General features: G+C 42.2%; 1 protein-coding gene across 1 annotated transcript in view; it reads right to left on the bottom strand.

The window, feature by feature from the left end:
• Window positions 1-7186: 7186 nt before the first annotated feature.
• The window catches only part of ABCC4 (ATP binding cassette subfamily C member 4 (PEL blood group)), a 166861-nt gene continuing 149094 nt past the window's right edge, over window positions 7187-24953 (bottom strand). The window contains exons 30-31 of the mRNA XM_083501067.1: window positions 14098-14232; window positions 7187-9685 (exon numbers count right to left, since the gene is read on the bottom strand). Coding sequence (XP_083357193.1) covers window positions 9578-9685; window positions 14098-14232 — 243 coding nt within the window. The 3' untranslated portion in view covers window positions 7187-9577. The remainder of the gene's footprint in view (window positions 9686-14097; window positions 14233-24953) is intronic.

Here is a 24953-nt window from a genome sequence, read left to right as displayed (position 1 = left end):
AGAGTATGTTGTGTAACAAGGCTTTGGGTTGAAATCAACTATTAAAATTGCACCTTCTGTTTTAAAAACAAAGACACCTGCACATAGACAATACTGCCTTACAAAACATTGTAAAACCAAAAATCTTTTAAAATCCCCAAACCTATAGTTATTTCTATCTACCATACAACAGGTTATTTTAGAAGTGAACAAGCAGATACTTAGTAAGTAAATATTGGAACAGTCTCCATGTAGTCTGGACTAATTTTTCCCCAAATGCAAGAGGAAATAATTTTGGGAAACCCATTTTTCTAAATTAATTCGAAAAAGCTGAATCTGAAAACCACTGTTCCCAAACCGATTTCTCAACTGAAATCCCAGAAATTCAAGATGGTGTCCAAGACTTGAGCTGCTGCTTCTCTGTTCTGTGCCTGCATAGGAGCTTGAAGGAAACGATCGATCAGTGAATTGGCCCTTTCAGGTTTTTCCAAAATCCACAGGAGTATGTACCAAAAATTTGTGAACATCAATTCACAAATTCAGTGTTGCTGCCCATCATAACACCCTCAAAAGATATGAATGCTTTTAAATGGTCTTGTTCTGTAAAATGTCTTGCTTGCACAAAACATTTCGCATACTGGAGGCAGAAAACAAATGTATTTATTTATTCCATGTGTCTTACAAATTACATGTTACACTGGCTGACAGATTGGTGCTGTCAATATATACATATATATGGGTCTGCATGTAACCTGCAATTTGAGTCCTTTTTTAAAAAAAAATCCTTCTTGAGCTCTTTCAATGTTTTCTACACTCTATGCTTTGTTAGAGTCACACTGCAGGAGGCGACACCCAGACTTCCAATAGCATACAGTACTAGTGATACTGGCCTTTTCAGCCACTGACAGCTGGCTGCAGGCCGTGTGGACCAGAACATGCCATCTTCTGCAGTGCCAGACAACAACCACACCATGGTTCACTTTGTTATGTACTGAAGTTCTCACCCTGGGCCAGCAGGGGGCTACTGTAGTTTCCACTCAGGTCCACATATGCAAATAAGGGATTGAAAGTGACGTTCAGTGATTGGATAGTTACAGAAAATGGTTACTGTTGCGTTCTAGTGGAGCTGTATATAAAATGGTTACTGTTGCATTCTAGTGGAGCTCAGTTCAGTTCTGTTGTTTTGGCCCATGAAAAAACAAGAGCTGTTTGAAGAATCGCTGTGTCGTCTGATATGTTCACCCACAACTTAACACACTTCATCTTGTTGGAACTGTGCAGCAGAATATGTCTGTGTCAAGCAGAAACTACATCAGCACGGCTGCTAACTGCAAGCTGTGAAAGTCTGTATCACTTACCAGTGGTTCCTCCAAACTCTTGCTCCTAACTGCTGTTGCGCTGCATCAATAGATGTTGCTCAACACCTTCCTTTCATCCTCAAATCCTGCAGCGACGACAAGAGAGGTGAGAAGGAAGGGAGCAAGATCTTCCTTATTCTCAGGCAATGCCAGAAAGTTATTCTCCGGTGCGGAGAGCTGTATGTGTTTCTCATACCTACAAGTCTTGATTTGCTTTCTCAATGGCAACTCATTTGAATATTCGCTTTGTGCGTTTCAGTTGTTGAACAAAGAATTGGCAAAATCCCCACCGGTTTTAGCTTGTGTCAGCTTACCCAAAGGGATGCCCATTGATGACTAACCGAGAAGAATCCTTGACGTGCTTCACAACAGTTGGGCAATCCATTTAGTTGTCAGCAGGTATGAGAGTGATAACTTTCTCCAATTCTGAGATCACCATTAATTTCTATCAGTGACAGGGAGTACAGGCACTACAGGTCATGTCTAAATATGGGAGTTGTATGTGTCCAGAGCAGCAGTCTACCAGCTCCATCTGGTCTACAGGCTGAAACCCTACCTGTCCACAGACTGTCTCACCAGAGTGGTGCCTGCTCTGGTTATCTCCCGCTTGGACTACTGCAATGCGCTCTACATGGGGCTACCTTTGAAGGTGACCCGGAAACTACAACTAATTCAGAATGCGGCAGCAAGACTGGTGACTGGGAATTTGTTGAGACCATATAACACCAGTCCTGAAAGACCTACTTTGGCTCCCAGTACGTTTCCAAGCACAAGTCAAAGTTTTGGTGCTGACCTTTAAAGCCCAAAATGGCCTAGGCCCAGTATACCTGAAAGAGTGTCTCCACCCCCATCGTTCTGCCCGGACACTGAGGTCCAGCTCCGAGGGCCTTCTGGTAGTTCCCTCACTGCGAGAAGGGAGGTTACAGGGAAGCAGGCAGAGGGCCTTCTCAGCAGTGGCGCCTGCCCTGTGGAACGCCCTCCCACTAGATGTCAAGGAAATAAACAACTACTTGACTTTTAGAAGATATCTGAAGGCAGCCCTGTTCTGGGAAGTTTTTAATGTTTGCTGTTTTATCATGTTTTTTAATATTCTGTTGGGAACCGCCCAGAGTGGCTAGGGAAACCCAGCCGGATGGGTGGGGTATTAATAATAATAATAATAATAATAATTATTATTATTATTATTATTATTATTATTATTATTATTATTATTTTGAGTGAGGTTTTGTGCAACACAATCATGCGCATATATAATATATATATATATATATATATATATATATATATATATATATATATATATGATGAACCTTCATTTTCAACGTTAGCATGAAGTTCAAAGGTCAAAGCTGAGCCTTGAGGGGCAAATCACTACAGTTACATTTTGATAATGTAATCCACTGTGGACTCTGGGTAATTTCTACATTGCATCAGTCTCAATCTAACTTAGATTTTTGTTTTACAATGATACATTTCTTGTGATTTAATTTAACATCAGACGTATAGCTGCTTTTAGAAATATGCCATTTGCATATTTTAATGCAAAAATGCATCTACTAATAAATAATAATGAACAATCTTTAGACTGGCCCGAAATATTCTTCAGTACTAAGAAGATTTGCATGCATTGGTTCAACAGCGTTAAATATGAAATCATTTCATCATAAATTGATTCCAAGGTGATGTGGCTACTCATGAGAGCAGAAAGCAAGTGACATTTCAGACTTCTTCCTGTAAGGAAAACTCAGACACATCTTGCTATATCAGGTCATAAAAACAACATATTTTGCTTACCTGAATCAATTTGATATTGTAGCTTTTAGAATGCTAACAAAAATGTTAGGTATCTGCGAGGCTGCTGAATGTGCTGTTTTAACGTGTTTTGACAGGATAATCCTGGCTTTATGCAACTGATGTCAGTGTAATAGATACCAAAATGAAAAACCCTGAGAATCGAATGGAGGCTACCAAGAAATGATGTATGTGTTGGGAACGTTTCTCAGTGCCGTTAGATGTTAGGTTTCTGTTGCTTAATATTAGCTCCCCCTGCCTCTTCTAAGGAATGGGAAAGCTATGGCCTGGATCCAAACTCCCACTTGAGAATTTGGGCCAGTCAGCAGCGTCTGTCTTCATACCACGTTTACCCTGGAGGGCCCTCTAGGGCTTTTGAGAGAAGGGCATGAGGTTGCTGCAGCAGGAAGATGACTGGAGATCCAAGGCACAAATGGATGTTTATCCAAGCCAAGAAGTTTAATACAATTGCTGGGCTTCCAAAACATTGACAATGGCAATTGTTGCTTAAGTGATAACTGCTAAAAAATTAACCGCTTAAAAAAAAATCCAAATCATTGAAAAAGAGTAGCAGTAGTACCGTATTTTTCGCTCTATAGGACGCACTTTTTCCCCTCCAAAAATGAAGGGGAAATGTGTGTGCATCCTATGGAGCGAATGCAGGCCCCTCGGCTTCGCGGCGAGGCGCCTGACCTGGAAGCCGGAGGAGGAACAGAAGGGACTCTTTCTGTTCCTTCTCCCGCTTTGCAGCGACGCGCCTTTCCAGTGAAGCCGGAGCAGGAACAGAAGGGTCTCCTTCTGTTCCTTCTCCAGCTTCGCTGAAGGGCGCTGCGCCTTCTCCTGCACAGAGAGGGAGAAGGCGCAGTGCCCCTTGAGCGGCGCGCCTGTCCAGCGAAGCCCAAGGAGGAACAGAAGGGTCTACTTCTGTTCCTTCTCCAGCTTCGCTGAAGGGCGCCACTCCTTCTCCCTCTCTGCGCAGCGCCTCTCCTGTGAAGGAAAGGCACTGCGCGGAGAGAGAGAAGGCACAGCGCCCCTTCAGCGACACGCCTGTCATGCGAAGCCGGAGGAGAAGCAGAAGGGTCTTCTTCTGTTCCTTCTCCAGCTTTGCTGAAGGGCGTTGCGCCTTCTCTCTCTCTGCGCGGCACCTCTCCTGTGAAGGAGAGGCGCTGCGCAGAGAGAGAGAAGGTGCAGCGCCCCTTGAGCGACTCGCCTGTCCAGCGAAGCCGGAGGAGGAACAGAAGGGTCTCCTTCTGTTCCTTCTCCAGCTTCGCTGAAGGGCGCTGTGCCTTCTCCCTCTCTGCTCAGAGAGAGAAGGCGCAGCGCCCCTTCAGCGACGCGCCTGTTCTGGCTTCTGCTTTAGCCCTGCGCAGCCTCTTTGGGCAGGGGGAGCCTTCATCCCGCTGCCCTGAAGAGGCTTGGCACGGTTATCCCAGAAGCCAGAACAGCCACACGGTATCCCAGAAGCCAGATCCCTCTTGCTGTTCTGGCTTCTGGGGTTCAGAATAAGTTTTTCTTGTTTTCCGCCTCCCAAAACTAGGTGCGCCCTATGGTCCGGTGCGCCCTATGGTGCAAAAAATACGGTAATTGAATTTGGCACAATTTACAAGGATGCTACAGACCATCTGGCAGCTGATACAGATATCACTTTTGAATATTAGAAAACATGGTCAGGAGCAAGCTACGGGTTTTCTTAAAAAGTTACTTCCATTGTTGAAAGATGGAAAATCCAAGGTCAGTTATTACCAGTCAATGAAAGAACCCTCAGCTTTAATTCTGAGAATGATATACTGTGAAACCATCAAGGAGAGGGAAAAGAGTAATTCAGCCCGACAGAAACATTCTTCAACATATTATTATCATTATCATACATACATATGTACGTGCGTACATACATACAGTGGTTACAGACGCTTCAGGTTACAGAAAACAGAAATTGTGCTCTGGTAACCCGGCAGCAGCGTGAGGCCCCATTAGTTAAAGTGGTACCTCAGGTTAAGAACAGTTTCAGATTAAGAACGGACCTCCAGAACAAATTAAGTTCTTAACCCGAGGTACCACTGTACACACATGCCCTGCCCATCTGGCTGGGTTTCCCCAGTCACTCTGGACCGTTCAGGAGTCCTATACCTTTACCTTTTATAGGTGGAAGCATTTTAAAGAAAATAGTTTTGTTTCGTCATACCAGAGTCCAGAAAGCACTGGAGACTAAACCAAGCAAAATGTGTAAGAGAATGCACCGTTATTATACTCAATTACTTAAAGGCGTAATTTTCTTACACCAGCGTGACCACGTTCTGTATTCCTTACCCAGTCAAATTTGGCATTCTGGTTCTCATTATTACAATAAGATTTGACTAGGCAAAAAAAACCCCCAGCTGTGCTCTACACGTCAAACAAAAATCCAGGTACCAGGACTATCAAAACAGGTATCAACAGATTGTAGCCCAAGGTCTTGTATTCTGCAGTACCATGGCAGCCTTTTAGAGGAATGCCTGGTCTTACGTTGTGCTGCAGTGCCACCACTGCAGATGGCCAAAGGGTGGTACTGCAGACCTTGAGTTGAGCAGGGAGCAAGTGGCACAAGGGTCCAGTGAGGTTCCATCAGGTTGTCCAAAGCTCTTGCCTCTGGACCTTGATATGCAACTGATTGTTCAGGCAAACTGAGGTGCTCCTAGATTGCTCAACCCCTGCTTGCCTTCCAACCACCAGCAACGGACACATAAAATTAAAGTTTATTGGTTTCGTCTCATGATCTAGGAGCCTTGAGTAGCCCTTTTATGAACTGCGGTGACATGAGTTGTGGTTTGAACCCGGGCTTCTCACAGAGGTTTGTTGTAATTTACAGATCTTCCACAAGTCTAAGCAAGGCATCTGAATTTCAAACATTTTGGTGATTTTTACGGTCTTCAGTTACCTTTACTTACATTCAGAAACATGTCTTTTTAGCCCTTTGAAAACCTTTACAATGAGTAATTCAAAGTACATTGGGCCTTTTCGAAATCCAAGGTATTGATCCCAGGGATGGTAGAATCTGTCAATTTTCATTTTTTGTACTTGCTCGTTTTTCCAATCCACATTTCCACGTCAGTTTGCTAACTTTTTTTGAAAGAAAGAAAAAAGTCCTCATGAAAACTCATCATTTCAGTGTGAATTTTTCCTAATATATACACATTTTTGACCAGCAATTTTCACTTACAATGATTTTTTAATGCACTAAGCATTTTTGCCCACATCACTTAGCTGATGAACTGCATTGCAAAATTCAGATAAATGCAATTTTCAAAGGATGGCCGTGTTGCAATTTGCATATCATTTCAGATCGTGCAAATTAGGTAGGTTCACCTTTAAATTCAAACTGAATCTAATTTCTCTCCTAGTTGATCCTCAAAGGGCTCGTTGGGGACAGATATAACAAAAATGGAAAAATGTTAATCCTCTGAAGTACTTGCAAGCACGTTAGGTTTCAACAGGATGCCCATGACCCTTTAAGTGCTATAATAGTGTTGAGGTGCATAGTATGGATAATTCTGGGGGTTCCAGATCAAAACTTGCCTCCCCCACTGTTCCAGAGGATGTCAACCCAAAGGAAAGAGCTTAAATGAGTAGCAATCAAACCAAAAGGCGAAGGAATGGCCAACACTCCTATTTAAGGTCTTCTACCTATGATAAATGCCGCTCCCAGTACACCTAATCCCTGAAGATATTTCTCGTTGGCTCAAAGAAGAGGAAGTTGGGAGTTTCTGTGCCAGGTACAATTTATAGAAACACCCTTCATTTTCACTTAGGTGTGTGTCCATGTGTTTATGATGGCAAAACTCTTAGAGACAATGGGGCACATCTTACCACTTCATGTGACAGGTAGGGGATGCTTCATCATATAAAATAGCTCCACATAAAATAGCAGATATATGTTTCTAGCCTAGCCAATATCCTTGATATGAACAAATTTTCTATGTTCAGTCCCCTCCCCCCATATGGAAGAACAGTGGTACAGTCGAGACACAGATAACAATTGCAATTATGTGTAAAAGACCTTTAAGAGAAACAAGAACACAATATGGATTTAAAATTATTGTATTTTCAAATAAGTTTGGCTTGAAATCCAGTAAGGCACAATAAATGCAAACAATGCATTGATAACTTGACCAGAGAGAATTTTCTATGTATCAACGTTGGCAAAACATTGCGATTAAATGCTTACTAAAGAGGAAAGGGAAGTTATTTTAACACGTGTGCGCTGACAGCCACACAAAATATTACAACATTCTTTTGTATAGACTTCCATCATTCAACAGATGCTTGAATAGCATCACCATGGTTGTTATTCTTCACACAAAACTCAAGCTAGGAATGTTTGGCCAATAACTGTATTTCCCATGATGTGTGGCTGATGATGAATATTTGCAACACACCAAGACTCACTGCCAATTAGCACAAATATCACATCCCCAGCGGTACTTAGCCTTACCTAGGGACTGTGCCTTCAGTCGGTGGTGGACTACAGCACCAGAAAAGTGTACATTTAACTGCTTTGTAAGACAGCAGCCTGTAACCCACTGTCAGCTGGTAAGAATTCAACGTCCCTGGTGCTTCCCTATATTTCTAATTAGGTGCTAGCAGATGTGTGGTGCAAACCATCCCTACTAGTTGACAGCCTATTACAGTGGCTGAATTCCCACTATTCTTGTCTAGGCATGGGATATCTTTTCCTGTGTCTTTCCCCCGTGCCAATCTAGGAATGTAGCCACAACACAGCCACATAGGTGCAGAGCCGCCCCAATAATTAGACAGCACACTTGTCGGTGCCACAGCTGCACTGATTTTGGGCAAGACTGTGTCTATTTGGGGTAAGATCTCACCCCAAATGGGCACGATCTTGCCCCAAATTGGCACTGATGGCGGTGGAGGTGGCAGGCCAGGTGGTGGCAGGAGTGGCAAAGCAGAACTTTCCATTTCTCCTCATGAGGTGAAACAGGACACACCACCCCTGCAATAGGCAGGATTCTTGCAGAAGGACCATACTAACATAACAACCACCATTTCAGCCCAGACTCCAACTCTTGGATGGTTCTTCCCACAATATTCCTCCATTCCAAGGATTGTTTGGGAGGAAGGTACAGAAAGCCCACTCCTGACCAGTAACTGTGAACTGGTCAGGACGACGACATGTGGTCAGGAAGCCACATGAAAAGCACTGTAAGGTTTGTTAAGTAGCCATTTTCCTTAACCCAGCCTTAGTGATATGTCTCATCATCTCCTGATTTATTGCTCTGAAAGTGTCTATTGTAGGCATATAAAGGCAAACTAGGTATTGGGGGAGTTTCTTGTATGCCTAAGCTTCTTGAAAATGAAAACTGCCAACTGTTTGTGTTGCGTTTCTGTTTGGGATATCATTGCCCACTTAAAACAAGTTTAAAAGACAAGGAAGCGGAGAACTCCCCTCCAGAGAAATAACTTTGGTCTGGTATAAAATGGATGCAGCTAAGGATTTGCAAATCTGCATTTGTTAGGCCAAGTAGAACGTCTTCATTTGCCTTCCTTCAATATGCAAAACTAAAAAAAATACATTCTTTATTTCCAACCTGAGAAATTTCAAAGCGGGAGGTGTCCTGCACCGGTGGTTCAAACGTATCTACAGTAGTAAACAAGCAAACAGTGTATTTATTTGTGTGCTTCATTTCTGTATAGAAGGCCTGTATGATTTGTGACCCATCAAGCCAAGTGCAGCCCACCAGGAGAGCCACTTAGGACGGCCTGTCAGGTGGTCAAGGAGGGCATGAACAGCTGGCCAACTGCGTTCTGTTTCAATGTGCTACAAATTGCGCAAGACCTTCTTTGCTGCATTCAACTACACTCTGAAACGACAGGTTCACGTTTAAAGGGACTTCTGCCAGTGCAGTGATGCCACAGGCGGCCTTGGTCAGAGCTCTAACCCTGACTGAAAGTGATGCTCATGCAGGAGAAAACTTAAGCATTGCCACAACAGCGCCATTCTTTCCAGCGCAGCACCACTGTATCAAGAGCATCTTTATGTAGCAACCTACGAATCCAGGAGATACGATCAGGAGTGAAATCTTTCTGTGCAGTACTCCTGGCGTCAAGGCACTTTTATGGGAGTTGAGAAAAATCAGGATTTCCCGGGTCTCGGTTGCCCAGCATAGAATATGGCTATACATATTGTGGGGCAATCGTCTGCTGCTAATTCCACAGGATCAAGCAGTTACAAAGAGAGATTCAAAATGTACTGTCTTTTTTAAAAAAAATATTGAACTGCATTACATTCAAATGCAAGGAACAGGAGTAATGCAAAACTCCCCCTCCCCCAAAATATAACAAGTAGCTATTCAGTGCAAAAACAGTCTTTTCAATTAAGAGCAATATTTGGTTTACATCGTATTAGCATTACATTCTGCTAAAAAACAAAATCCAGCACCCATAATTGCTTGGGATCATAGTGCAGTCTCAAAAATAATTAATCCTTGTGAATCATCGGCTGAGGAGTTGGTGGCTGCTTGGCCGTTTGGAATAACTTCAGGGTAAGTCTTCTTAAAATAAACCTAGGAAGGAGGGGAAAGTTCTATGTTAGTTTCATAAAGGAGCTTGTTCTACATACTGCAACTAAAGGATGCATATCAATGGGAGAAGGACACAGTTGTAATACATATATTTTCCTTTAAAATTAGCAAAACTGTCTTCTGCTCTTCCAACAACTTGCAGCCAAGCTGTGGTGCATCAACATACATGCCTGCTATTCCCACTCCAAGTGCTAATAATTCAGATCAACTGATAACTTTATCATTTGACATTAAACAGATAAATAAAATCCTTTTACCGGCTCAGAAATGGAGATAAATTAAAAACAGGGCGACAAAGCAGCTTCAAAATCTAGTGTCTGCACAAGGGCTTTTCATTTTCACACATAAAAATAAGCACAATGGATTTGGATGTTAATATCAAGGTTGTAATCCCTGCATTTTACAAACTATGATTGACAACCATTGAAACTTCGGGATGTACGTATGAAAGATCCCAGCGTTTAATTTGCGCCGTGGAGGAGTCATAGAGCCTTATAGAAATGTGATCTGGGGATAGGGTGCCACAATAATGAAAGGGAAAGGGAGAGCGGTAACAATGGCTCCACCAAGCAACTTCTCTAAAATGTAAGATGATACCAAATAATAGGACAGTTCTTTGCCGAGCCTTTGAGTTCTTGAATTCTACCAATTTCTAGCTGAACTGCCAGAGATACAGGTTTCCTGATAAATGTATAATCAGAACATAAAGGAAATGAAATGCTGTCAAGTTTCACTGTTCCACAATCATCAGTTTTTAGTAGCTGTATCATATCTCTGCTCCCTGACAGATGCGTGTAACAAAATGAAATAATGTCAAGACTTGTGTGCTCTTATCGGAAAATGTGTTTGGGTGAAAAAGGACTTCAAAATGTATTTTCCCCCCAAAGAAGAATGTGAAAAGTTTTGTTTGAGCCTTTAAAACACACACAAAATATACTATCTTCCCCGCGGCTGACATGTGTCATGAGTTGGGCCTAATATTCATGCTGCCATGAAATGAGAGCATGAAACCCTAATCTTTCGTAATTTGAGTTGTTTGGGTATGTTCCAGTAAAGCTGTTAATAAATCGTTCTTTTAATTTACATAGAAAGGCCACCATCCAGTGAACGCTCTTATATGTAAGCCAATCTTTGCCAACCTGGACCCTCCAAAGTAGAGCTGGTGGGAGTTATAGCCCAGAAAACGACAACATGTTAGTGAAGGAATATATATATATATATATATATATATATATATATATATATATATGCGCAATGAACTCCTCTTGCATGCTATGGGAATTTCATGTTCTAAGATGCAACACACCTACAATGGAAATGGCTTTTGAACACCCCTGGTTGCCAATTTATTATCAGACAGGGCTCCTGTTCTTAAGAACTGTGCAGAAATTCAACAGAAGACACTTTCCTTATCACTGGTTCCCCCAATGTGAAGTTTCCACAAAAAGAGTTGGCAACTCCAGTTAAAAAAATACAATCTCTTGGGGTTCTGTGGGATGAAATCCAGTGCCTACCACGGAGCTTTTATAATTTCAGGCTCAAATGATACAAGTAGTAGCCAGGGTCTACCAAGAGTACTGGTATATCAGGACCACAGAGAGTACTGTTGTATGAGTTACCAGGCCCAGAGCCCAGACTCTGAGCTTTCATTTCATTTCATTTTAAAGCAAGTCACTAGCCCTCAAAGAAAGAATATTCCAAAGTGAAATCTACAGGTAACCTAAGTGATTTCTGCGAGATAAGCGTTCATAGCTGCTCCCACCGTTTTAGGCATGTGACGTCAGAACTGTGACTATTGCAACACTTTTTTGTGCACCAGGCTACAGGAATCTGTAGCGTTTTAAAGAGCTGCTATTTCCTCCTACCCTTTAGTGCACTTTCCCTACTTCAGTCTCATATTCTAGGCTCCTGGGAAATTCTGTCCTTTGCTCTTCCTTTTATCCTAGCAATCAGGATGCCTCTTTCCTGTAGTGGAAAGATCCACTACGAGATCAGATGCTCCCTAGAAGTTGTTTTTTAGGGGAAGGAAAGAACTAACTTGTCACTCTCCAACACCTTTTGCTGAGTAAGTTCCGAAGACGTGGGACCGGACGAAAAATGTGGTGCTCCCACCACACCTTGACTCTTTGGCCCCTCCCCACTTTGTAACCACACTGTACATAACTCCTCCCCCTCTTGCATCATTGGCTGCAATGGTGTGGCAACAGCAGAAGATGCATTTTAAGATAGTATTTTAACCTAAGGTGAAAAAGTGAGCTTCCTTTAAGAATGTTAATAGTGAGACTCTGCCACATTACCCTAGGACAGAATGAAAGCAGCAGCGGCCTTTCAGCCCTCGCTGAAAGCATCTCAGGGTGGAAAGGAGAATAAAAAGCATTTAGTTGAGTTAGAGTCTTAATACTGCAAGATATATGAGAGAGAGAGATCCCTGGCACTTCAAAGAAACGAGGATACTATGAAATAAAGATCACAATGACTACATTAAAAACACTTTTAAAAGGTGTTACTTGCAGTAGCTGAAATTTTAATCTTTGCTCAACATACCTACACAGAATCAAAGCTTTGGGAGGAACCACAGGGCTTGCCTGGTTCAGCTTTCCAAGCACTGAACCAAAAATTCAACCCAGATCCCTTTCTATACTTTTTCAATAAGCCTCTGGTTGCAGCAATTCCAGAGCTTCTCCAGAAGAGCGGTTTGTTTGCTTAATGACACTATCTACTCTCCATTCATCAAAGCCTCCTTCTTCTTTCCTCTTATTTAAAAGAGGGCCATAGTTAAAGAACGGGGATCAAGGATGACCAGTTGAAACCAAGAGTTTGAAGCCATTTTAAAATGGTTCATCGTAAACCCTGGTTAGGATTAACTGCACAGACCAATTGACGTGTGTGTGTTTGTGGAGAACACAATCCTGAGGCCTGCTTAGGCCCTTAAAATGTCAGTAAGTCGACATATTAAATTCTTTCGCTGCCTAAGAATTCAGGCTCAGGGATCAGTGCAAGGGTGAGGGCTGCCAAAGGTGGGGCTCCTTATCTTCTTCCTGCCACTGCTACCTTACTTCTCTTCTTTGCGGCAGCAGTAGCAGTGCCTGATGCTTCGCTGCTGTTGCCCCGTTCCACCTCAGGTCTTGTTGTTGTTTGAGTGGTGGCAGGACAGGCAGCGTCTCTGCCACCACCCCTTCCTCCTCCCAGTCTGAGCCTTGCTCTGAAAAAGACCCATGGAGGTCCTTTTTCATAATGAAGCATTCTTGGTGAGATGGCCTGGTCGGTGTCTGTGCTGCTAAGGTAGCTTGCAGCCACAGTTGAAAGAAGCTTAGGCCTCCTTAGATAAACCTATGCTTCCTCCTCTGTGTTTAAACAGCCTTTCTCAGCTTAAATGACAAACACAGAAGTGGCACAGCCCCTCTCCAACCAACCTCACTCTGAGATAGGACCCCCTTGGCCCTTTCTCAAAGCTTATGCAGGACGAGGAGATGGGTGGGTGGGTGGCCAGCTGGCCTGCAACCCATCCAGTACACCCAATAATGTAGCAAATGGAGAGCTGGGGTAGGGCAGCAATTTGCTTCTCTCCTGCTCCTGCTGCATGAAAACAATTGCCTCATTCCCTCTCGTCGTGGGGTCAGCCCTGGCTACTGTAAATAGCCATTTACCTGGCTATCTGTGGTGAATAAAAGTGATTTACTGTTGCCGAGGTTGGGAAACATTTGTCATATTTGGAAGAGTTTATTAGCTCCCCACCCGCTGCCTTTTCCAGGCCAAATATTTTATATGAATGAGTACACAAGCAGGCCAGGAAGGATTTTATTGCGCTTATGTGCAAGGCAGCAAAAACAAAATATCATTAGAGGTTGGGAAATGGATTCAATGTGGAGTTACTGTTGTTTTTGCACAAAGAATCAGAGGAAAAACTAGTGCTTTAAAGAATGCTATATATTCACATTGGATATGGAGTTTTCTTGTAGCTTGCATAGCACATGCATAAACTGCAGATTTGCTGGACAAAAAAAAGAGCATGGGCTCTAGGAGCACGGTGAATCTTCATTGCAACCCCGGCTTCAATTTGCAACACGGTGGTCAGGGGAAAGCACAGCGTGTCTAGGACTAGAGTATGTATTATCTTCCCCGCAGATATAAAAACAAACCATCCCAAGCCTAGTTGTTGTCTGCAATGGCAGCATGTCATTTTCAGCTCTGGGTATATATTACTCTAAATCCCAGTAATAAAGCGCTGAAAAACAAGAGTTTATAACTGAAAAGCCACGAGACCTTTAACTATAGTGGAGAGGATGGGTTTTTCTGAAATACTGAATGTGCTAACTTGTGAAAAGTAAATTGTTGAGACAAACTTAATTACAACATTTTAGCATGGGGGAGGGAGAGGCGGAGAACAGTCTTACCTGTTTTGCTGTTTCCATTATGGATGCAGCTTCGGCCTTGCCCACTTTTTGAACCATCTTGTAAAACAGGCTCTCCTTATTTTGGAGCAAAATGTACGGCTCATCATATTCTTTCAGACGTCCTGAATCCAAAACCTGATGAGTCAGCGGAAAGCAAGCCAGTTAACAACAGGTGAAGTTTGGCAACAACAAAAACAAGTACTATGATTTCACATGCGCATGAATTTTATGGCCCGAGAGCTGAATGCTCCAGATTCACTTTCAACAGGAAAAGTAAATTAGTGCTGTAAACTACTGTTTAGCAGCATACCGTAACTTACCATGATTTAGTTATTATAGGTGAAGATTCTACAGTGGGAGGCTTTGAGGAAGGACTATTCTAGCCCAGAATCCTGCTCTCACAATAGCCAGAGGTGGGAAACTGGGGCTACAAGCAGGATGCAATTGCAATGGCCTGCTGCCACTCATTTCACCCCCATTTCTGCCCTAATTTTAAGGGCCATACATGTAAAATTATTATAAAAAAAATAGAGTATATACTGCAAGAGCCAAACTACTAGATATATGTCATTGAGGCACTCATGTAGTGAAAAAAAAGGTAAAGGGTAAAGGATCCCTGGACAGTTAAGTCCAGTCAAAGGCGACTATAGGGTTGCGGCGCTCATCTTGCTTTCAGGGCGAAGGAGCTGGTGTTTGTCCACAAACAGCTTTTTGGGTCATGTGGCCAGCATGACTAAACTGCTTCTGGCGCAACGGGACACTGTGATGGAAGCCAGAGTGCACGGAAACGTCGTTTACCTTCCCACCACAGCGGTAACTATTTATCTACTTGCACTGGTGTGCTTTCAAACTGCTAGGTTGGCAGGAGCTGGGACAGAGCAATGGGAGCTCACTCCGTCACGTTGATTCGAACCGCTGACCTACTGACTGGCAAGCCCAAGAGGCTCAGTGGTTTAGACCACAGAGCCACCCAATGGCTGACACAACAGAAATGCCAGCATCTGAAATCTTTTGACTTCCTCAATCCATTGCAGTAGACATTGGCCTACTCCTAAGCGGGCTTGAGGAACAATCCTATACACAAGAAGCTGGCATAAAGCAGCCCGGCAGTAAGTTAAGCCAGTATAAAGTTTCGCTAGTTCCAAAGTCCATTTAGGGGCAGGCCTAAGCTTGGCAAAGGAAAAGCAACCCTGTAAAACAGCGTTTGAGTTATACCACACTTCTTGCCAGCTTAGCTTATCCAGGTTTGCCAGCTCATATGTCTGAGCTGAATGAGTTTAGGATCCAGTCTAACTCCGCTTTTCTCTTCCTGCCCCCACCGCAGGGCTTATGACAGCTTAAAATCCACCAGACTCGGCTCAGTGGTGCAAACACGCCAGCAGAGCCAAACCGATGTTCCTGTTGGTTGGTTTGCACTGCGCTGACCTCCCTTGTCAGTTCTTCCTCATAGAATCATAGAGTTGGAAGAGACCACAAGGGCCATCGACTCCAACCCCCTGCCAAGCAGGAAACACCATCAGAGCACTCCTGACATATGGTTGTCAAGCCTCTGCTTAAAGACCTCCAAAGAAGGAGACTCCACCACACTCCTTGGCAGCAAATTCCTCCTGGTACGCAGTGACTCAGCTGCTGGGAGGTCAGGTGAATGCCACATCAAATCTCTGTCCTGCTACTGGTGTGTTTTTCTCCACTAAATATGCTTTGGTCTGTAGCCTGTATCTGTGTCATTTAGCTCAATAAATATCATACAACACTGCAAATATTCTCAACCTGTATTTTAACTTCTCACCACTGTTATCTCCTGTTTAACATATACAATGATACATTATCAATGTTATATATTCATTGCAATCTTTTATTTACTACAGTTAATCATAATTAAGAGAATCTTTCTTCAGAGTTTAAGGATAATTGAATCTTTCATGTACACACAGTATTGGCACAACAATTAAGATGTCCTATAATTCGGCATTTCAATGTGTAATTTTAAAGAAAGATAGCTCTTTATTGTGTAACCACTCCCTTTGAAATGAAAGAGGGGAAAATCTAGTCTATAAATATAGGCTTCACTCTTTTCTGTGAAGAGTTATATTTGCTTGGCCCCAAATAGAGCATAAAAAGTCTCACCCCCAGTCCATATATTTGCTTCTTTAAAAACAGGGTATGAAAAAAGATTTTAGGTGGCTGTATCAGGTGTCAGTTTCTGATCTTGCCCCTTCTAAGCTGTGCTTCAAGAACAGAACACCGTCCCAGACAAAAACAACTTCTAACCATCTTTTTTGTCTCATGCTAACTACATGGTCATGCAGTGCTACTTCTGACTCCGTCGCAGGGATTCGAACCGCCGACCTTCTGATCAGCAAGTCCTAGGCTCTGTGGTTTAACCCACAGCGCCACCTGTGTCCCTAACACCTTAGTTACAAGGATGTTAAAGTAAATAGCCAACAGTGTGCTGCAAACTTCCGCATTGAGAATTATGAATATTAAGAACGTTTTCTGATATCGCTTCATTAGTTTTGCCTTCCAAATCTGAGATTCAAAAGTATCCTATTGGGTTGGCAAAGACTAGGAGAATAGGAGGATTTAGGATTGAAACCTGTTGAAGCAGAACCCAGGGAAGAGAACAGGTTTGCATAACACGTAATCCACCCAGTCAAATGCTGCCCAGCAAACATATCTCACGTGCAAATATATCCTGAATATTTTAAGAATTTATATATAAAGACATCAAGTGGCTTCTAAGACTTGTTTCACACATGCCTCACTATCGTCATTACACCAGAAGTACAGTGCCACCATGTCACCAAAACAGAAGACTACAATCATTGCTACGCCTAACTCCAAAACAAAGCCTGGAGGACTGGTGGCTGAAATATGGATAGCATGATTCCACAAGTCGAACTGCCCTGAGACCCCCGGGTATAGGGCGGAATATAAATTCAATAAATAAAAATAATCCAACATAGCTGGTGTTCTGACTCGCCTACTGTAAGTTTTTCAGAAAATGTGATCTGCCAATTTCTCATTCTCCACTCCAAATGTTTGGCAACCCCCTCCCTCAATTTCACAGACCCACTCAAGCGGGCTTGTTCCCTGGTGGGCTTGATTTGGCTTGACAGATCACAAGTTATGCAGGTTCAGAATGAGCAGCACTGGAGGGCTGGGATGGAGCTGCAAAGATAAATAATCCTGCTCAGCCCCCTCTTGAATTCCCCATGGCACCACCCACATGTCCTTCGGCTTTCTCCCTGGCTACTTGGGTTAGAAACTTGCTTTCAAATATAACCAAAAGATCAGACACATAAGGTGCTTAATTTTGCGGCAGCTCCCATGTTTATGCAGGCACCCCACAAAAAACACAGGATACAAAATCTGGCAATAGGCGCGCACACAGATGCACCGAAATGAGACAAGGGACCAGGCAGCTGCCAGGGTTGTTGTTTTATCTATGGGGCATGCGACCTGCTTGATCCCCACCCCATTTCAGAGTCCCCAGCTACTTGGAATTTAATTAATTTCCCAACCATGTTTCAATTGATCGTCTGCAGCAGCAGGGAAAAGCAGTGGTGAAAAGATCAGGTGTGATTTCACGAAGACTGCAAATGTTCCAGCCGCTGGGCTGCCACGGTTTTGTGGAATGAAATGGTTAAAGGGAAGGGGGTGTGGGGAAGCCAAAAAGAGCAGCCTCTTGTGCGATTATGTTATATTTCAGAATAGCACCTGATGTCAAGTCGCAGATGTCAAAGTAGGGCCTAGGGCAAGGGATAGGCGCTTCTATTCCAACGAACGCATATATAAATTATAATCAAAACCTAATACTTTGGCCAAGTTTCTGACATTCCTGCTCAGGCTGAGAACTCTAGGAGATGAACCCAGAGGAACAAAGGTGGGGGGGGGGGAGTGAAAAGAGCGGCAGAATCCAACCCTGAACTATGTGTACTTTAGTGTTGTCATCAAAATTACAGCCAGATTGAGGAGAGAGCTCTTCCTACAGAACATGACAACTTAATTTTTTACTCCAGACAGTGCCACAGAATGCAACTGCTACATTCGTCTTCATAACCCAGACAGACTCAGAGTCACTGCAAGACAAGACAGGAATAACCCAAAAGGAGAGGGAGGCAGGAATATTCCAGCATAGAACCTGAGCTCAGGAGAACATGATTTGAGTACCAGATTTCATATAAATTAATTGGTGTGACCTTTTCTTCGCTCCCACTATTCCTACAGAGGTATCGATTGCGCTGTTCACATGGCTTCAGGTATGCTCCAAACCTGAACAGATGAGTTCTGAATGTTTAACCAGCTCTCAGGATGCTGTCCTAGCTTCCTGCTACTGCCCCTTTTATATTTTCCTGGTTGCACGACTCCTCCTCGCCATTTAAAAATCCAAAGAATTCCAGAATGCAACCATTTCTTTAATTAAGCAGAAACAAAAAACAACCACACACAAAAATCAAAAACTCCAATAATGTTTTACTAACATTGGTGATATCGTAGAATTGGAAGGGACCCTAACAATCATCTAGTCCAGGGGTAGTCAATCTTTTTATACCTACCACCCACTAATGCATCTTTCTTGATGGTAAAATTGCCTTACCGCCCACCAGTGCTCGATGGAAGGAAGATTCAGCTTGTGCCGTAGAACCCCCTACCACCCACCTAGAATCCTGAAACACTCATTGGTGGGCAGTAGGGACCAGGTTGACAATCCCTGATCTAGTCCAATACCCTGCAATGCAGGAATATACAGCTGTCTCATATGGGGATTGAACCTGCAACCTTGGCATTTCAGCACCATGCTCTAACCAACTGAGCTATCTCAATTGGGTTTTCTTCACTTTGAAAGTCATGATATTGGGTTTTACTCAAGAGCTTGTTGTTGGCATCTGTCCGTCTCAATAGACAATGGAGTGCAACGCAGGGGATGAAGCCAAACCGCTAGAGCAGTGGTTCTCAACCTGTGGGTCCCCAGATGTTCTTGGACTACAACTCCCATCATCCCTGAGCTCTGGCCTTGCTAGCTAGGGGTGATGGGAGTTGTAGTTCAACAACATCTGGGGACCCAAGGTTGAGAAAGGCTGCGCTAGAGTATCACAGCGCCTGCTATGGCTGCAGAGATCGATAACTCATATGTAACTGCTCTCTCCTGTGTTGTTTTTGCTGCATTAGCAGCACCAAAGTGACCTCTCTGAGGGGTGCATGGGGTGTTGGGAAGGGAGTACCTCTGGTGGAGAACATGTTGTGCTCCTTCTGGGGTAGTCTGCCCACCTTTGTTTTTATGAGCTCTCACCTGTGGCTCCTAGAAGCTGTCAGCATGTGACAGTTGCCACGCCCTCGGAAATAGCTTTGACTGGCTGGCTAAACCAGGTGAGGGTAGTTGATGGGTCTCAAACCCTCAGTGAGTTAGGAACTTCCCCTGCATGCAAAGACAGGCTCTAGTGGATTGAGCAGACGAGACCAATGGTGGGTCAAATGGTCGAGATGGTGGTTCCTGCAAGTGTTGTGGAGGGAAATGGGAGGCAGATGGGACTCATCTAGGAGAAGGAAAACTCTGGTCCTAAACCTCCAGTGCCTTGCAGCTATATTTATCTGTCAGAAAGTTTTCACAAGTAAACTCTTTGGGAAAATCCGTACCTGCTACCTTGCAGGACATCTCTGAGAGAAGTGAAAGCTAAGGAGGAAACCCTACACAAATCTGGAATGGAGTCCTTAAAACGGTTGGATGGATGGTTTTGATGGATGTAATAATGGAATACTGAATGATTTAGTTTATGTAAAATATGCAGGGATTTATGGTATGCAAAACAAACCATGGAAAGAGAAGAAGGGAAGTCATTGATATTTTAAGGATGTTTAAATGAATATTCAAAATTGTAAAACAGAAAATTAAATAAAAATTACACACACACACACACACACACACACAGGAGCTGATCAGAGTTGTAATCCGAATCATGTGCAGGACACAAGCCTGATCTAATGCTAACACTCTTACTAAAGTACATACTAACCCTACTTTTTTTTTTTTTTACAATGCTCAATAGGAACGTCGGTATGTAAAGGGTTCCCTGAAGGTAGAACGTTTAAAAACTACTACCTTGAAGAATAACTCTATGCTATTCCAAAATTCCACCGCTCAACTAAATTTGCATAACTAAACTCCCCACATGCTGTTTAGCAGTAAGAATTGCCAAGGAGAACACAAATCATAATAAGCCACAATCATGCCTAAAGCTGTAACACACCTGGATATTTTGTTTACCTGGTAAAGTGTTGGGGAAAGATTAATGTAGTTTGTACGGGGGGAAAGCGCTTGCAAGATGACCTACAAAGCCAAACATAGATTCACCGCACACATTATTTCCTTCTAGCCACTAGATGGTATCAGAGCAAATATCCCTTGAGCTGAAAACTCAGAAGTTAACAGTATTTAAGGAATGTAAAGCACATCTAAGGTGTGTATCTCACACTACCTGTTAATGAATCATGCATACAAGACTTAACAATGTAGTGAAACTCCAAAGTCCACAATAAAGTCACAATAAAAGGAGAAACTTTTATTTCAGCAGCAATGGGACTGCACCTATTGCTTAATAGGGTCACAAAACTAAGACATACAGCAGGGGTCAAATTATTCCACTAGTGTATTCCAAAAGCCTGGTAGAAGAGATAGGGTTTTACTTGGCTTCTAAAACTGGAAAGAAATGCTACCTAGTGGGTGTCTTTGGGAAATGTAATCCCAAATTGTGGCACTTCCACAAAGACACCTTTGATTGAATCAGAGGCTTACTTGGGCATAGACTCTGAGTGGCACCTGATGGAATAGATGGATGATCAGAAAAGCCATTGCCCAGGCTGTTTTATCACTTTATAGAGAGTGACTAATCTAGCACCTAAGACAGAGTCTGGAAATCAGACAGATGGCCAATGCAACTGGTGCGAAATCAAAGTAAAACCAGCCCTCTGGTCTTCTCTCAGTAGTAATTTAACTGCAGTATCTGTAGCTTCCAAACTGTTTATTTCACGGGAATCCCTGCCTCGAATGCAATAATGTCATCATTCTGCAATGAGGTCTGTGGTCTCCAAGAAGATGTGCAGCTGGAATATTAGAACAATACGTATCCACTCCTGATCATATACACTTAAGATAGTGTAACAGTGCCCAGGACAAGCAATCCTGCCTTCTCCAAATTAAAATGAATCAAGCAGCCAACTTATCAGCAACAGTTGAATGTTTAAAATAACCTTTGTAAAAAACAAAACAAAATCCATAAGCTTTTCTTTTGGGAATTATAGGGACAGAACTACCTAAACTGTATAGAAACTTATTCATATATGTGACTACAGCAGCAAGAATGTTACTTGCCCCAAATTGGAAAGAAGCAGAAGTCCCAGCAAAAGAAGAATGGATACGAAAATTTACGGATTATGCAGAAATGGTGAAATTTACCAGAAGAATAAGGAATCAAGATAACAAATCTTTTATAAAAGAATGGAAATGGTTTATTAAATATTTACAGATAAATTATAAACGGATAAAAACATTGGCAGGATTATTGTAACAACCTGCAGTTTTATAAGAGTATACTTTTAAGGTGATGAAAAAATTAAGTTAATTTGGATATGCAAGAAGATATTAGAAACAAATTTAAGGAACTGCAAAAAGAGGGGGAAGGAAGTCAAGTTTTGAAATGTCAAAATGATTGTAAAATTAGTGAAATGCATAAAATTAGTGAAATGGATAAACTGGAAAAGTATAAATAAATAAAAAAGTGGTAGCAGAAAAAGAACAATAAGTATCCACTCCTGATCATATACACTTAGATAGAGGGACAGTGGAATAGTGGGACAAGCAATCCTGCCTTCCCCAAATTAAAATGAACCAAGCAGCCAACTTATCAGCAACAGTGGAATGTAGGAACCTGTCATGACCACTGGTCCATCAAGCTCACTACTGTCTGAACTGACTGGCAGAAGTTCTCCAGGGTTTCTGGCAGGGGAACCTCCCGCCCCTATCTGAAGACGTCATGGATTGAACAAAGGACCTTCTGCAAGCAAATCAGATGCTCCACAACTGAGCTATGGCCGTTCCCCAGTGGGCAAAGTCTGACCATCCCAGTTTACCAGGTGACTTCCTCCCACTCCCCATCTCCTGGAAAGGAGCTGTGTGTTCCTGGCACAATTACAGGTTTTAAGAACCATCAGAAAGGGCATCCAGTAGGCCTACTGTTCATCAATCAGTGGAGCGGCGATAAGACTGGGAAAACCTGGACCTGTAAAAAGGTAAAGGAGCATTGGGAAATAATTCATAATGAATTGGAAAAAAATGTTTCAAAGTACTTTAACAAAACAACAACAGCAGAGTCCTTTTTGTTGGGGACAATTCAGACAGAAATTCCCAGGTGTCAAAAAAGGTTATTTATGTATGCCACTACTGTGTCCTGTGTTTCATTAGCCGGAAAATGGAAAACGAGCGAGGTCCCAACTAAAGAAGAATGGCAGCTTAAACTTATAAGAATATGTACAAGAGAACAAGAAGAACATATGTTTAGAGAAGACTGGAAAATATTTATTGAATATATGGGGGGAAATTGTGTACACCTAAAAATGTTGGTAGCATTAAGATAAATTCTATAGTGTAAATAAGTTTTGATGGATGTAATAATGGAATACTGAATGGCTTAGTTTATGTAAAATATGCAGGGATTTATGATATGCAAAATGAACCATGGAAAGCGAAGAAGGGAAGCCATTGATATTTTAAGGATGCTTAAATGAGTATTCTAAATTGTAAAATAGAAAATTTAATAAAAATTATATATATATATATATATATAAAAGACTGGGAAAACTTGTGTGGATGACTCCAACAGTGATATTTGATATATGTAGATTTCCCTTTTTGCAGATAACAGATACTTGAATCTCTGGATTACAGATGGCGCAACTGTAAAATCGAATTTTCAAAATTTTGTAGAGCAAATGGGGAAACATGAGGGACAAGGAAGAGACCATGGCTTAGTGGTGACCAACGTGCTTTGCAGTCAGAAGGTTCCATGTTCAATTCCTCTATATAAGAAAGACTCCTGTCTTAAACTCTGGAAAGTCGCTGTTGAAAATACCAAGCAAGGTGGATCACTGGTTTGACTGCATATAAGGCAGCTGTTTATGTTTCTCAAAGATAGTATTGGCCTCAACAAATGAATAATACTGTGGCTTTTTTCACATGCTTTTGCACAAACAATGTGGAATGTTAACATTCTAATCTGAAAACCTGCCTACTGTACTGGTTTTGTAAACTAGTTTCAGAAGTGAACAACACATTGTCTTGATGAGGTGAGACAGAAGATCAGATCATCTATGTAAATAGTTCCAGGAACTCTTCTTAGAAGATGGTGATTATCTAAACCCACGCCAGTTAGGACTCAGGTGAGATTTTGGCAGAAACCGTTTTAGCAGCCCTGGAAAAAGATCTATGATGTGCACCCTACATTTCAGTGTTTTATTTTTGGGTGGAAATATTTCTGTTTTGTAAGTAAGCACATTGGTAACAATGAATGAATGTTGACCACAAGTTAAATATTAAGTGAGCCTGGCAGTTTCTAAGGGTTGTTTTGATTTTGTTTTCTTTACTAAATACAAGCAAAATAAACATCAGAAAGTCTCCTAATGTCAACTGAAAGTTTTCCAAAGCAAATTGTCTTATGCAAACTACCCAGTTCAAAATTTTCTAGAAAACCCACATCACCGGACCACAATTAGACAAGGGGAATATGAGCTTGCTTTTACTTCTAGACATTTTAACGGTTAGGGAAGAAAATTGACTATCAAGTTTTTCCAGATTGTAAGATAAAGTTGAGGCTGGGAGTAGTTCCATAGCAGTTCCACTCCTGTCTACATCTAATCTGATTTGGCCACGATAAGGAAATTTTGTCCATGATTATTTTCCACCTAGTCATTTCAACATGTTGCAAAATTCCAAAATACAGAAGCGCTTTCACTTACGCAAGATTAAATATACTGCCTTCAGCTGTACTTGAGGGTCGATTTCAAAAAATCCCGTTAAAAAAACGGTTACATCCATGTGGAGATGGCAGTATTGAATCAGTAGCTCATGTGCTTCTAGCTTGCACTCTTTATAAAGATTTGAGGAGTGAGGTCCTCTACTACTATCAATACCAGGTCGATCAACCATTGCTAACTGTGTCCTTCCTTCTAGCAGATCAAGATGATCAGGTGACAGCAAAAACTGCATACTGTGGTTAAGTTTTTACCTCTATCTTCAGTACATTTTATTTTATTGCTATGGCTAGTGGCTGATGCAAATAAAGATTCTTCTGATTCCTGCCTACATCAGTGCTAGACAGTGAGTTCTATCTGATAGGCTTTGAACTTTGAGATACTCCATGATTCAATGTTGTATCCATTTGATGGCAAGGGAGAAGGATGGTGTAAAATTCTGGAGTGTGGTGTCATGACAATGTTTAACACTATTTTAAAAATGCTTTCATTAAACTCTCAAGTAGAGGCCAAAATCTTGAGCGAATGAGAAAACACAGAAACTGAAGCTCAACCCAGGCCAGACAGAGATGTTGCAAACGGCTCAAATTGCAGATGGCAGGGTAGTCTACTCAGGATGAAATCAATATAACAGAAGATTTAGTGAGGCACGTGTAATATTTTGTAGGATGTTTTTAACTGAAAGGAGAGATAAGTTGTTCTCCATGTTGCAGAGGCTTGACTAGCAATGTGAAAGTAACTGCGATGTGAAATGACAGAATGACAGTACATCAAGTGGGTCAATGCTAGCACTTCTAGACTTACCCGTGACAGGATTTCTAGCACGTTACGTG

Source organism: Podarcis liolepis (genome assembly GCF_965112155.1).
Source record: "Podarcis liolepis genome assembly, chromosome: 4".
In the NCBI taxonomy this organism is placed as follows: domain Eukaryota; kingdom Metazoa; phylum Chordata; class Lepidosauria; order Squamata; family Lacertidae; genus Podarcis; species Podarcis liolepis.
This window is presented reverse-complemented; position numbering and strand designations above follow the sequence as displayed.